General features: G+C 46.2%; 1 protein-coding gene across 1 annotated transcript; it reads right to left on the minus strand.

The window, feature by feature from the left end:
* Positions 1-163: 163 nt before the first annotated feature.
* On the minus strand, positions 164-14,001 carry LOC136306128 (atypical kinase COQ8B, mitochondrial-like). The gene is given in 11 exon segments (XM_066209467.1): positions 164-1,233; positions 1,235-1,372; positions 3,107-3,193; positions 4,306-4,371; positions 6,220-6,327; positions 8,712-8,816; positions 8,818-8,854; positions 9,470-9,563; positions 11,577-11,658; positions 12,877-12,912; positions 12,914-14,001. Coding segments are annotated over 11 exon segments (1,266 nt in total). The 5' UTR covers positions 13,115-14,001; the 3' UTR covers positions 164-921.
* Between the last annotated feature and the right edge of the window lie 1,235 nt (positions 14,002-15,236).

Raw genomic sequence — 15,236 nt, forward strand, 5'->3', positions numbered from 1 at the left:
GGCCCCGATTTGGGGTCACACCCCCTTTATTGAGGACTCCGGGGCGTCTCTCGGACTTTGGGGTTTATCCCCGGATTTTTGGCGTTCCCCTCTGGGATTTTGGGGTTCCCCAGACCCCAAATTAACTCCAAACCCCCCAAAAAACCGCAACTCCAACCCCAAATCCTCAGAAATTTTGGGGTCAAACCCCCTTTATTGAGGACTGGTGATTCTCCTCCAAATTTCCCATTTTCTCCCCCGGATTTTGGTTTTTTTCCCCGGGATTTTGGGTTTTTTTCCCCGGGATTTTGGGTTTTTCCCTCTGGATTTTGGGTTTTTCCCCTCGGGATTTTGTTTTTTTCCCCAGGATTTCAGGGTTTTCCCTCGGGATTTTTTTTTCCTCGGGATTTTGGGTTTTTCCCCGGGATTTCAGGGTTTTCCCTCGGGATTTTGTTTTTTTTTTCCTCGGGATTTTGTGTTTTTCCCCGGGATTTCAGGGTTTTCCCTCTGGATTTTGGGTTTTTCCCTCCGGATTTCAGGGTTTTCCCTCTGGATTTTGGGTTTTTTCCTCGGGATTTTGTGTTTTTCCCCAGGATTTCAGGGTTTTCCCTCGGGATTTTTTTTTTCCTCGGGATTTTGGGTTTTTCCCTCGGGATTTTGGGTTTTTCCCCAGGATTTCAGGGTTTTCCCTCTGGATTTTGGGTTTTTTCCTCAGGATTTTGTGTTTTTCCCCGGGATTTCAGGGTTTTCCCTCGGGATTTTTTTTTCCTTCGGGATTTTGGGTTTTTCCCTCGGGATTTCAGGGTTTTCCCTCTGGATTTTGGGTTTTTTCCTCGGGATTTTGTTTTTTTCCCCAGGATTTCAGGGTTTTCCCTCGGGATTTTTTTTTTCCTCGGGATTTTGTTTTTTTTCCTCGGGATTTTGGGTTTTTCCCTCGGGATTTCAGGGTTTCTCCCCCGGATTTTGGGTTTTTTCCTCGGGATTTTGTGTTTTTCCCCGGGATTTCAGGGTTTCTCCCCCGGATTTTAGGTTTTTCCCTCGGGATTTTGCGTTTTCCCCCTCGGGATTTCGGCGTTCCTCCCCCGGCTTTTGTTTTTTCTCCCCCGCGGGGGTTTTTGGGGCTGCCCCCCAGTACTCCTCGTAGACCCTCTGGAAGATCTCCCTGCAGCCCACGCGGCCCCCGAGGTGGGCGCAGGCCAGGAAGAGCCCCCCGAGTTTTCGGTGCAGGGCGTAGCTGGCCTCGGGGGGGGGGGCCCAGGCGACCCCCCAACATCTGGGGCAGGAGCCCCCCGACCCCCCGGGCCGTGCCCTGAACCCCGAAATCGAAGGGTTGGGGGCCCCAGAAAGGTTCCCCCAGCAGCAGCACGGCCCGGACGTGCAGGGATTCCATGGCCTGGAAAAAAAAAAAAGAGGGAGAGATTTTTTTGGGGTGAAAAAAAAGGGGATTTTGGGGTCGGGAGGTGGGGGGGGGGGGGGAAACATGGGGGTGGGGGGGAAAAGGCCCCGAAATTTTGGGGTGAGGGAAGGAAATTTGGGGGGAAAACCCAAAATTTGGGGTGAGGGAAGGAAATTTGGGGGGAAAAACCCAAAATTTGGGGGTGAGGGAAGGAAATTTGGGGGGGGAAAGAAACCCGAAAATTTGGGGGAGAAATCCAAAATTTTGGGGAAGGAAAAATTCCAAAATCTGGGGGGGAAAAAAAAACCAAAATTTGGGGTGAGGGAAGGAAATTTGGAGGGAAAACCCAAAATTTGGGGTGAGGGAAGGAAATTTGGGGGGAAAAACCCAAAATTTGGGTGAAAAAAACCCCAAAACTTGGGGCAAAAAACTTTCCAAGATTTGGGGGGAAAACCCCCAAATTTGAGGAAAAAAACCCCAAAATTTGGGGAAAAAAAATTCCAAAATTTGAGGAAAAGAATCCAAAATTTGGGGGAGAATACCGCAAAATTTGGATGAGGGATGGAAATTCGGGGAGAAAACCCCAAAAGTTTGGGGAAAAAAATTCCAAAATTTGGGGTGAGGGAAGGAAATTTGGGGGGGAAAGAAACCCGAAAATTTGGTGGAGAAATCCAAAATTTTGGGGAAGGAAAAATTCCAAAATCTGGGGGGAAAAAAAAACCCCAAAATTTGGGGTGAGGGAAGGAAATTTGGGGGGAAAAACCCAAAATTTGGGGTGAGGAAGGAAATTTGGGGGGAAAAACCCAAAATTTGGGGGAAAAAAACCCCAAAATTTGGGGCAAAAAGCTTTCCAAGATTTGGGGGAAAAAAACCCCAAATTTGAGGAAAAAAACCCCAAAAGTTTGGGGAAAAAAATTCCAAAATTTGGGGTGAGGGAAGGAAATTTGGGAAGAAAAAACCCCAAAATTTGGTGGAGAAATCCAAAATTTTGGGGAAGGAAAGATTCCAAAATCTGGGGGAAAAAAAACCCCAAAATTTGGGGTGAGGGAAGGAAATTTGGGGGAAAACCCCAAAATTTTGGGGAAAAAAAATCCAAAACTTTTGGGGAAAAAAATCCAAAATCTTTTGGGAAAAAAAACCCAAAAATTTGGGGGTGAAGGAAGGAAATTTGGGGAGAAAACCCCAAAATTTTGGGGGAAAAAATTCCAAAATTTGAGGGAAAAAAAATTCCAAGATTTGGGGGAAAAAAACCCAAAATTTGAGGAAAAAAACCCAAAATTTGGGGGTGAAGGAAGGAAATTTAGGGAGAAAACCCAAAATTTGGGGGAAAATACCCCAAAATTTGGGGGGAAAAGGCCAAAATCTGGGGTGAGGGAAGGAAATTTGGGGAGAAAACCCAAAATTTTGGGGAAAAAAATCCATTATTTTGGGGAAAAAAAATCCAAAATATGGGGAAAAAAAATTCCAAGATTTGGGGGGAAAAAACCCCAAAATTTGAGGAAAAAACCCCAGAATTTGGGGGGTGAAGGAAGGAAATTTAGGGAGAAAACCCCCAAAATTGGGGGAAAAAAACCCCCAAAATTTGGGTGAGGGAAGGAAATTTGGGGAAAAAACCCGAAAATTTGGGTGAGGGAAGGAAATTGGGGAAAAACCTCCAAAATTTGGGGAAAACCCCCCAAAATGGGGAATAAAAAAGCCCCAAAACTGGTTTTTTTTTGCCCCGATTCTCACCTTGGACTCGAAGCCCGTCAGGAATTTCAGGTCCCGGGATTTCCTCAGGATTTTCTCCTCGTCCTTGTCGGCGGCGGCCCGGATCACCTGGAACCCCCCAAATCCACAATTTTCTCCCCAAATTTCACCTTTTTCACCCAAATTTAACTTTTTTTTTTTTTGCACATAAATCCCGGGGTTTTTTTTTCTGATTTTTTTTCCCCGTCAAAATTCCCGCAAAATGTTCAGGAAATCCCCAAGAATAAAAATCCCGCAAAATTAAACTTTCCTCAAACCCTCTCAAAATTTCCACAAAACCACCCCCAAAAATCCCCCAAAATCCAACAAAATCCCTCAAAATTCCACAAATTTTTAAAAAAAATCCCACAAAATCCCTGTTTTCTCCCCATTTTCCCATTTCCCTCCAATTTTTCCCTCATTTTTCCCCATTTTTCCCCATTTTTCCCCATTTTTCCCCATTTTTTCCCCATTTTTCCTATTTCCCCCATTTTTCTCATTTTCCCTTTTTTCCCTCATTTTTTTTTCCCATTTCCCCCCATTTTTCCAGTTTTTCCCAATTTTTCCCCATTTCCCCCCGTTTTGTCCCCATTTTTCCATTCTATCCCATTTCCCTCCTCTTTTCCCCAATTTTCCCCCATTTTTTCCCAATTTTCTCCACTTTTCCCCTTTTTTCCCATTTTTTTCCCTTTTTTTCCCCCTTTTCCTCCCCATTTCCCCATTATTTTCCTATTTTTCCCGTTTTCTCCAATTTTCCCCATTTTTTCCCAATTTTATCCCATCTTTCACCATTTTCCCCATTTCCCCCATTTTCCCAATTTTCCCCAATTTTTTCCCATTTTTCCCCATTTTTCCATTTTTTCCCCATTTTTCCCCATTTTTCCCCAATTTTTTCCCATTTTTCTCCTCTTTTTCCCATTTTCCCCCATTTCCCCCCATTTTTTCCCGTTTTCCCCCATTTTTCCCCAATTTTCTCCCACTTCCCCATTTTTCCCCATTTCCCCCCAATTTTTTCCCGTTTTTTCCCATTTTTTCCCAATTTTTCCCATTTTTCTCCTCTTTTCCCCATTTTCCCCCATTTTCCTCCCATTTTCCCCCATTTTTCCCCAATTTTTTCCCATTTTTCCCCAATTTTTTCCCATTTTTCCCCATTTTTCCCCATTTTTTCCCGTTTTCCCCCCGTTTTTCCCCCATTTCCCCACCTCGATGTAGTGGTCGGTGAATTCCCGCTCAAACTCTCGGCACGCCCCGAAATCCAACAGCGTCACCTGGGGAGACCCAAAAACCTCCAAATTCGGGGCTGAGGATGGAGGAAACCCCCCAAAAATCCCCCAAAACCCCCCAAAATCCGCCCCAAATCCCCCCAAAAATCCCAAAAAAAAACCTCATAAAAATCTGCCCCAAATCCCAAAAAAAATCCCCCAAAATCCCCCAAAAAACCTCATAAAAATCCCCCCAAAATCTGCCCCAAATCTCACAAAATCCCCCGAAAATAATTTAAAAAATCCCCGAAAATCCCCCCAAAAATCTGCCCCAAATCCCTCAAAAACCCCTCAAAAAATCCCACAAAAATCCAAAAAAACCCCACAAAAATTCCGCCCCAAATCCCAAAAAATCCCCCCAAAAATCCCCCCCAAAAATCCCCCCAACAATCTGCCCCAAATCCCTCAAAAACCCCTCAAAAAATCCCACAAAAATAAAAAAAAACCCACAAAAATTCCGCCCTAAATCCCAAAAAATCCCCCCAAAAATCCCCCAAATCTCCCAAAATTCCCAGATACCCCCAAAACCCACCATGAAATCCCCCAAATCTTCTCAAAATCCCCCAAATCCCCCCAAAATCTCCCCAAATTCCCCCAAACTCCCCAAATCCCCCCCAAAACTTCACCAACATTCCCCAAACTCCCCAAAATTCAGATTTTTTGGGCTATTTTTGGCTCTGACCCCTTAAAACCCCCTTAAAATCCCACTTAAAATTCCCTTAAAATCGACTTAAAACCCCTTTAAAACCCCATTTAAAACCCCCTTAAAATCCCCTTAAAATCCACCCAAAATTCACTTTAAATCCCAAAAAATCACTTAAAATCCCTTTAAAATTCCCTTAAAATCCACTTTGAATCCGCTTAAAACCCCTTTAAAATCCCATTTAAAACCGCCTTAAAATCCCATTTAAAACCCCCTTAAAATCCCATTTAAAATCCCCTTAAAATCCCCTTAAAATCCACTCAAAATTCACTTTAAATCCCCTTAAAATCCCCCAAAAATCACTTAAAATCCCCCAAATCCATTCAAAATGCCCCAAAATCCCCCAAATTTCCCCCAAACTCCTCCAACATCCCCCGAACTCCCCAAAATTCGGGTTTTTCGGGCTGTTTTTGGCTCCGAGGCTCGTAGAGTGAATTGGCCCAGCTGGGGTTGGGGCAGAGACCCCAAAATCCTCCCAAATCCCCCAAAATCCCCCAAAAAATCCATTAAAACTCCCTTAAAAATCCACTTTAAATCTCCCTAAAATCCACCTAAAATCCCCTTAAAATCCCCTTTAAATCTCACCTAAAATTCCACTTAAATTTCCCTTTAAATCCCCTTAAAAATCTCCTTAAAATCCACTTTAAAATTCCCTTTAAATCCACTTAAAACCCCTTTAAAATCCCCTTAAAATCCCCTTTAAAATTCCCTCTAAATCCACTTTGAATCCACTTAAAATCCCTTTAAAACCCCCTTAAAATCCACTTAAAGATTCCCTTTAAATCCACTTAAAACCCCTTTAAAATCCCCTTAAAATCCCATTTAAAATTCCCTTTAAATCCACTTAAAACCCCTTTAAAATCTCCTTTAAAATCCCCTTAAAATTCACCCAAAATTCACTTTAAATCCCAAAAAATCACTTAAAATCCCATTTAAAATTCCCTTTAAATCCCCTTAAAACCCCTTTAAAACCCCATTTAAAACCCCCTTAAAATCCCCTTAAAATCCACCCAAAATTCACTTTAAATCCCCTTAAAATCCCCCAAAAATCACTTAAAATCCCCCCAAATCCATTCAAAATGCTCCAAAATCCCCCAAATTTCCCCCAAATTTCCCAAAATCCGGGTTTTTGGGCTGTTTTTGGCGCCGACCGTGTGGCTCTGAGGCTCGTAGAGGAAATTGGCCCAGTTGGGGTCGCTCTGCATGAAGCGGAACTGGAAAAGCTCCAGGAGGCAAAGGCGGAGCAGCTGCGAGCAGATCTGGGCGGGAAAGGGTTAAACCCGGGAAAATTTGGGGGGGGGGTTGGGAACATTCCCAAAATTTTCCCGGGTCTCAAAATTCCCCCCCCAAAAAAATCCTCAAAAATCCGCAAAAAAATCCACCCGAAAATGAGAAAAGAAAAAAAAAAACAAAAGAAAATCCCGAAAATTTAAAAGAAAAAAAAATAAATCAACGAAGCCCCTTTGAAATCCCAAAATCCCCGGAATTTGGGGGTAAATCTCCCCCAAATCTGCCCAAACTTCCCCAAAATCCCCAAAATTTTGGGATCCCGCCTGTCAAGGACCCCAAAATCCCCCAAATCCCCCCAAATTTCGGGGTCTCACCCCAAAATCCCCCCATAACCTCCCCAAAATCTCCCAAAATTCCCCCCAAACCCCCAAAATCCCCAAAATCCACCCATATCCCCCCAAATTCCCCAAATTTTCCCCAAAACTCCCCAAATTTTCCCCGAAATTCCCCAAAATTCCCCCCAAAAATCCCCCAAATCCCTCCGAATTTTGGGTCCCACCTCCAAAAATCCCCCAAATTTTTGGGATTTCACCCCCAAAACCCCCCGAAAATTCCCCAAACCTCCCCAAATCCCCCCAAAATCCCCCCAAAGACCCCCCAAACCCACCCATATTCCCCCAAATTCCCAAAGATTCCCCAAATTTTCCCCAAAATTCCCCCAAATTAAAAAATGAATCCCCCCAAAATCCCCCAAATTCCCAAAAATCCCCCAAATTTTCCCCCAAAACTCCCCCGAAACCCCCAAATTTTGGGCCCCACCCCCCAAATCCCCCAGGTTTCGGGTCCCACCTCCCAAAACCCCCCAAATTTTGGGATTTTCCCCCCCCGAACCCCCAAATTTCGGGTCCCACCTCCCAAAACCCCCCAAATTTTGGGTCCCACCTCCCAAAAAATCCCCCAAATTTTGGGCCCCACCTCCCAAAACCCCCCAAATTTTGGGATTTCCCCCCCCCGAACCCCCAAATTTCGGGTCCCACCCCCCCGAACCCCCCCAAATTTTGGGATTTTCCCCCCCCCAAGCCCCCCCAAATTTTGGGTCCCACCTCCCAAAACCCCCCAAATTTTGGGATTCCCCCCCCCGAACCCCCAAATTTCGGGTCCCACCTCCCAAAAATCCCCCAAATTTCGGGTCCCACCTCCAAAAATCCCCCAAATTTTGGGATTTCCCCCCCCCGAACCCCCCAAATTTCGGGTCCCACCTCCCAAAACCCCCCAAATTTTGGGTCCCACCTCCCAAAACCCCCCAAATTTTGGGATTTTCCCCCCCCAAACCCCCAAATTTCGGGCCCCACCTCCCAAAACCCCCCAAATTTTTGGGATTCCCCCCGAACCCCCAAATTTCGGGTCCCACCCCCCGAACCCCCCAAATTTTGGGATTTTCCCCCCCCGAACCCCCAAATTTTGGGGTCCCACCTCCCAAAATCCCCCAAATTTTGGGGTCCCCCCCCCCGAATCCCCCAAATTTTGGGGTCCCACCTCCCAAAACCCCCCAAATTTTGGGGTCCCCCCCCCGAACCCCCCAAATTTCGGGTCCCACCTCCCAAAATCCCCCAAATTTGGGATTTTCACCCCCCGAACCCCCCAAATTTCGGGTCCCACCTCCCAAAACCCCCCAAATTTCGGGTCCCACCCCCCGAACCCCCAAATTTTGGGATTTTCCCCCCCCAAACCCCCCAAATTTTGGGATTTTCCCCCCCCCAAACCCCCCAAATTTCAGGGTCCCACCTCCCAAAACCCCCAAATTTTGGGATTTTCCCCCCCCAAACCCCCCAAATTTCGGGGTCCCACCCCCCAAACCCCCCAAATTTTGGGATTCCCCCCCCGAACCCCCAAATTTCGGGTCCCACCCCCCAAACCCCCCAAATTTCGGGGTCCCACCTCCCAAAACCCCCCAAATTTTGGGGTCCCCCCCACGAATCCCCCAAATTTCGGGTCCCACCTCCCAAAATCCCCCAAATTTTGGGATTTTCACCCCCCGAACCCCCCAAATTTTGGGTCCCACCTCCCAAAACCCCCCAAATTTTGGGGTCCCCCCCCCCCCGAACCGCCCAAATTTTGGGGTCCCACCTCCCAAACCCCCCAAATTTTGGGATTTTCCCCCCCCAAACCCCCAAATTTCGGGTCCCACCCTCCGAACCCCCCAAATTTTGGGGTCCCACCTCCCAAAACCCCCCAAATTTCGGGTCCCACCCCCCGAACCCCCAAATTTTGGGATTTTCCCCCCCCCAAACCCCCCAAATTTTGGGATTTTCCCCCCCCGAACCCCCAAATTTCGGGTCCCACCTCCCAAAAATCCCCCAAATTTTGGGATTCCCCCCCCCCCAAATCCCCCAAATTTCGGGTCCCCGCTCACCTGGTCGCGCCTCTCCTGGCTCAGGTGCCGGCAGCGCTCCAGGGGCTCGCCCCGCCCCCACTCGGTGCACAGCACGCGGCGCGCGCTCAGCGCCGGCACCACCCCCCGGCACGCGGAAAAACGGGTCCGAGCTCAGCAGGGACCTGGGAAAATCCCAAAAAATAATAAATCCCAAAAATTCCCACCAAAAAACCCCGAAAAAATCCGGGTAGAAACGGCCAAAATCCGATAAAAATCCCGTTGAAAACGGCCAAAATCTCATTAAAAACGACCCAAATCCCACGAAAATCCCGGAAAAACCATCCCCGAAATATCCTAAATCACGAATCCCAAAAAATTCCACCCAAAACCATCAAAACCCTCCCAAAAATCCGGGTAGAAATGGCCAAAATCCGATAAAAATCCCGGAAAAACCATCCCCAAAATATCCTAAATCACAAATCCTAAAAAATTCCACCCCGAATTCCCCCAAAATTCCGAAAAAATCCCATTTAAAACGATCAAAATCCGACAAAAATCCCATTAAAGTGGGATTTTTGTGAGTTTTTGTGATTCCCAAAAATCCCCCAAAATTTAAAAACCTCCAAAATCCCTGGAAAACCGCTCCTAAAAATGTCCCAAAACCGCTCTAAAACCCCCTAAAACCGCCCCAAAATCCCCCAAAATCGCCCCAAAATCCCCCAAAATCCTAAAAAACCCCCAAACCCCCCAAATTTGCCGGAATGTTGGGAATTTTGGGGGGATTTTCGGGAACCGACCGGAATTTCTGGGTGCTCCGGGCCTCCCTGCGATAGTCGCACTCGAGCTCGAGCTCGCGCTGCAGCGCCCGCAGGGACTGCGCCGCAAACAGCCCTGAGGATTTGGGGTGAGAAACGGGGATTTTGGGAAAAAACCAAAAACGGGAATTTGGGGGGAAAAAAACCGGGAATTTGGGGGGGAGTTGGGGAGGAAAAATCGGAGGTTTTGGGGGAAAATTTGGGGGTTTTGGGGGAAAAATTGGGGGATTTGGGGGGAAATTTGGGGGTTGGGGAGGGAAAGAAATGGGGAATGGGGTGAAAAAACGGGATTTGGGGGAAAAAATGGGAATTTGGGAAAAATGGAATTTAGAGGGGGAAAATGCGAATTTTGGGAGAAATGGGATTTGGGGGAAAATGGGGAATTTTGGGGAGGAAATGGGAGGTTGGGGGAAAAAATGGGGATTTGGGGGGAATTGGGATTTTTGGGAGGGAAAAAAATGGAGTTTGGGGGAAAATAGGGAATTTGGGGGGAAAATGGGGAATTTTGGGGGGAAATGGGAATTTTGGGGGAAAATGGGGAATTTTGGGGGGGAAATAGGGAATTTTGGGAAATGGGATTTGGGGAAAAAAATGGGGATTTTGGGAAGGAAAGAAATGGGAAATGAGGTGAAAAAATGGGATTTGGGGGAAAATTGGGAATTGGGAAAAATGGAATTTAGAGGGGGAAAATGCGAATTTTGGGGAAAATGGGATTTGGGGGAAAATGGGGAATTTTGGGGGGAAATGGGGAATTTTGGGGAAAAAATGGAGAATTTGGGGGAAAATTGGGGTTTGGGGAGGGAAAGAAATGGGGAATGGGGTGAAAAAACGGGATTTTGGGGAAAATCGGGAATTTGGGGGGGAAAATGGGATTTGGGGGGAAAAACGGGGGATTTGGGGAAAAATTGGGAATTTTGGGGGGAAATAGGGAATTTTGGGGAAAAATGGGAAATTTGGGGAGAAAGAGGGAACTTGGGGTGATTTGGGCTGATTTGGGGCGATTTTCAGGTTATTTTGGTTGATCTGGGGCTGATTTTGCGCTGATTTTTTTGGCTGATTTTGGGGGATTTTGGGCTGATTTTGAGTTTATTTTGGGCTGATTTGGGGGTGATTTTGGAGGATTTTTGGCTGATTTTTGGCTGATTTTGGGCTGATTTTCAGGTGATTTTGGGGCTGACTTTGGGCTGATTTTTGGGTCGATTTTGGGGCTGATTTTGGGGCTGATTTTGGGCTGATTTTTGGGCTGATTTCGGGCTGATTTCGGGCTGATTTTGGGCTGATTTGGGGGCGATTTGGGGCTGATTTTGGGCTGAATTGTGCCTGATTTTCAGCTGATTTTGGGCTGATTTTTGGGCTGATTTTGGGCTGATTTTTGGGCTGATTTGGGGGCGATTTGGGGCTGATTTGGGGCTGATTTTTGGGCTGATTTTGGGCTGATTTGCGGGTGATTTTGGGGCTGATTTGGGGTCGATTTTGGGGCTGATTTGGGGGCGATTTGGGGCTGATTTTGGGCTGAATTGTGCCTGATTTTTGGGCTGATTTTGGGCTGATTTGCGAGTGATTTTGGGGCTGATTTTTGGGCTGATTTTTGGGCCGATTTTGGGCTGATTTTGGGCTGATTTTGGGCTGGTTTTTGGGCTGATTTTGCGCTGATTTTGGGGTGATTTTCAGGTGATTTTGGGCTGATTTTTTGGGCTGATTTTGGGCTGATTTTCAGGTGATTTTGGGCTGATTTTTGGGCTGATTTTGGGCTGATTTTCAGGTGATTTTGGGCTGATTTTTGGGCTGATTTTGGGCTGATTTTCAGGTGATTTTGGGCTGATTTTTGGGCTGATTTTGGGCTGATTTTCAGGTGATTTTGGGCTGATTTTTGGGCTGATTTCGGGCTGATTTTGGGCTGATTTTGGGCTGATTTGGGGGGCGATTTGGGGCTGATTTTGGGCTGAATTGTGCCTGATTTTTGGGCTGATTTTGGGGTGATTTTGCACTGATTTTGGGCTGATTTTCAGCTGATTTTGGGCTGATTTGCGGGTGATTTTGGGGCTGATTTGGGGGGCGATTTGGGGGCGATTTTGGGCGGATTCGGCACCTTTGGGCAGGCCGGGGCTGAGGCTCAGCACCATCAGGAGATTCTCAATGTCGCTGCTGATGCTGCGGGCGACGCCCGGGTACTGCAGGGGGGGCCAAAAATCACCAAATTCACCAATTCGGGCCCAAATTCCCAAATTTCCAACCTCAATTCCCCAAATCCCAACCCAAGATTCCAAGTTCCGCCCAAATCCCCGAGTTTCCACCCCTGTGTCCCGAATTCCCCCTCGCTGACCCTCAAGTTCCAGCCCAGATCGCCAAATCCCCCAAATCCCCCAAATCCCCCCCAAATTCCAAAAGAATTCCCCAAAAAAATCCCCAAAATCCCTCCCCAAAATCCCCCCAAATTCCCGAAATTCCCCAGAAATTCTCCCCAAAATCCCCCCAAATTTCTAAAAATTCCCCCAAAATTCCCCCCAATCCCCCAGAAATTCCCCCCAAATCCCAAAAAATTCCCCAAAATCCCCCAAATTCCCGGAAATTCCTCGAAATTCCCCCAAATCCCTCCAAGTTTCCCAAAAAATCCCCCCAAAAATCCTCTAAAATTCCCCCCAAAAATTCCCCCAAAATCCCGAAAAATACCCCTGAAATCCCCTAAATCCCCCCAAAAATTCCCCCCAAATCCCCCCAAATTCCCCCAAAATCCCCAATAATCCTCGAACATCCCAAAAAAATTCCCCCAAAATCCCCCCCAAATTCCCCCCAAAAATCCCCCAAAAATTCCCAAAAAATCCCCCCAAAATTCCCAAAAAAATCCTCTAAAATCCCCCCAAATACCCCAAATCCCCCCCAAATCCCCCAAAATTCCCAAAAAATCCCCCCAGATCCCCCAAAATCCCCAAAAATCCTCTAAAATCCCCCCAAACTCCCCAAATCCCCCCCAAAATCCCCAAAAATTCCCCCAAAATCCCCCGAAATCCCCCCAAATCCCAAAAAATCCCCCAAAATCCCCCAAAAATCCTCTAAAATCCCCCCCAATTCCCCAAATCCCCCCCAAAATCCCCAAAAATCCCCCAAATCCCCCAAAATTCCCAAAAATCCCCCAAAATCCCCCCAAATTCCGAAAAAATCCCCCAAATCCCCAAAATCCCCTAAAAATCCTCTAAAATCCCCCCAAATTCCCCAAATCCCCCCAAAATTCCAAAAAAATCCCCCCAAATCCCCAAAAATTCCCCAAAAATCCTCTAAAATCCCCCCAAATTCCCCAAATCCCCCCCAAAATTCCCCCAAAATCTCCCCGAATTCCCCAAAATCCCCCCAAATCCCCCCCAAATCCCCCAAACTCCAGGTTCTCCCCCCACCTGGACCTTGATGGCGACGTCGGTGCCGCAGCGCAGCCGCCCCCCGATGCACCTGCCCCAGGGACGCCGCCGCCACCGGCGCCTCCCCGAATTCCTGCAGCTGCTCCCGCCAGCCCGCGCCCAGCTCCGCGTCCAGAACCGCCTGGGGACACCGGATTCCCGGAAAAATCCAAGAATTCCCCCAAAAAATCCCCGTGAAAATCCCATAAAATGTCATAGAATAGCAAAAACATCCCATAAATTCCCATTAAAATTCCAATAAAAATTCCATTAAATTCCATTAAAATTCCATTAAAATTCCATTAAAATCCCAATAAAAATCCCATTAAAAATCCATTAAAAGTCCAATAAAAATCCCATTAAATCCCAATAAATCCCAAAAAATCCCAGAAAAATCCCATTAAAAATCCCATTAAAATCCCAATAAAAATCCCATTAAATCCCAATAAATCCCAAAAAATCCCAGAAAAATCCCATTAAAATTCCATTAAAATCCCAATAAAAATCCCAATAAAATCCCATTAAATCTCAATAAAAATCCCAATAAAAATCCCAATAAAAATCCCAATTAAAATCCCAATAAAAATCCAATAAAAATCCCATTAAAATCCCATTAAAATCCTCATAAAAATCCCAATAAAAATCCCATTAAAATCCCATTATATCCGATGAAAATCCTAATAAAAATCCTATTAAAATTCTAATAAAAATCCCATTAAAATCCCAATAAAAATCCCATTAAAATCCCCTTAAAATCCCATTAAAATCCCATTAAATCCCATTAAAATCCCATTAAAATCCCAATAAAAACCCCAATAAAAATCCGATTAAAATCCGATTAAAATCCCATTAAATCCCCATTAAAACCACGGAATCCCCCAAATTCCCGCAGCTGCTGCCGCCAGCCCGGGCCCAGCTCCGCCTCCAGAACAGCCTGGGAGCCCAAAATTCCCCAAAAAAATTTCCAAATAATCCCAAAATTCCCCCACAAAAAAATCCCCGTGAAAAAGGCAGAAAATCCCCCCAAAATTCCCATTAAATCCTATTAAAACCCCATAAAAATCCCCAAATCCCCCCAGAATGCCCTAAAACCCCCGAAATCCTCCCAAATTCCCCAAAAATCTCATAAACCTCTCCCCAAATTCCCCCCAAACCTCCCAAAATCCCCCAAATCCCGTAAATCCCCCCAAATCCCATAAAATCCAAAAAATCCCCCAAAATTCCCAAAAATCCCCCCAAAATCCCCAAAAAATCCCATAAAATCCCATAAAATCCCATAAAATCCCCCCCAAATCCCACAAAATCCTCCCAAAATCCCCCAAATCCCCCAAACCCCTCCCCAAAATCTCCCCTAAAATCCCGTAAAAACCTCCCAAATTCCCCCCAAATCCCCAAAAATCCCATAAAAAATCCCATCAATCCCCCCCCAAATCCCCCCAAACCCCATAAAACCTCCCATATTTCCCCCAAATCCCGTAAAAACCCCGAAAAATCCCGTAAAAACCACCCCAAATCCCCAAAATCTCCCCTAAAATCCCTTAAAAACCTCCCCAAAACTCCCCAAATCCCATAAAATCCGCCAAAACCCCCAAAATTCCCCCAAATCCCATAAAACCTCCCAAATTCCGCCAAAAATCCCGTAAAAACCCCGGAAAATCCCATAAAAACCGCCCCAAATCCCCCCAAATCCCCGAAATCTCCCCCAAAATCCCGTAAAAACCTCCTCAAATTCCCCCCAAATCCCACAAAATCCCTCCCAAATTCCCCCCCCAAAATCCCACAATTCCGCCCAAAATTCCCCAAAATTCTCCAAAATTCCCCCCAAAATCTCAAAATTTCCCCAAAATCCCCGAAAATTCCCCCCAAAATTTCCCAAAATCCCCCCAAAATTCCCCAAAATTCCCCCAAATTCCCCCCAAAATCCCAAAATTCCCCAAAATTCCCCCAAAATTCCCCACAATGCCCCCCCAAATCCCACAATTCCCCAAAATCCCCCAAAATTCCCCAAAATTCCCCAAAATTCTCCCCGAAATCCCACAATTCCCCCCAAAATTCCCCAAAATCCCCCCAAAATTCCCCACAATTCCCCCCCAAATCCCACAATTCCCCCCAAAATTCCCCCAAAATTTCCCCAAATTCCCCCCCAAATCCCACAATCCCCCAAAATTCCCCCCAAATTCCCCCAAATTCCCCCCAAATCCCACAATTCCCCAAAATTCCCCCAAAATCCCCCAAAATTCCCCCCAAAATCCCCCAATTCCCCCAAAATCCCACAATTCCCCCGAAAATCCCAAAATTCCCCAAAATCTCCCCAAAATCCCCCAAAATTCCCCAAAATTCCCCCCAAAATTCCCCCCAAT

Source organism: Chamaea fasciata, unplaced genomic scaffold, assembly GCF_029207755.1.
Source record: "Chamaea fasciata isolate MVZ Bird 193981 ecotype frontalis unplaced genomic scaffold, bChaFas1.0.hap1 SCAF_1014, whole genome shotgun sequence".
Lineage (NCBI taxonomy): Eukaryota > Metazoa > Chordata > Aves > Passeriformes > Sylviidae > Chamaea > Chamaea fasciata.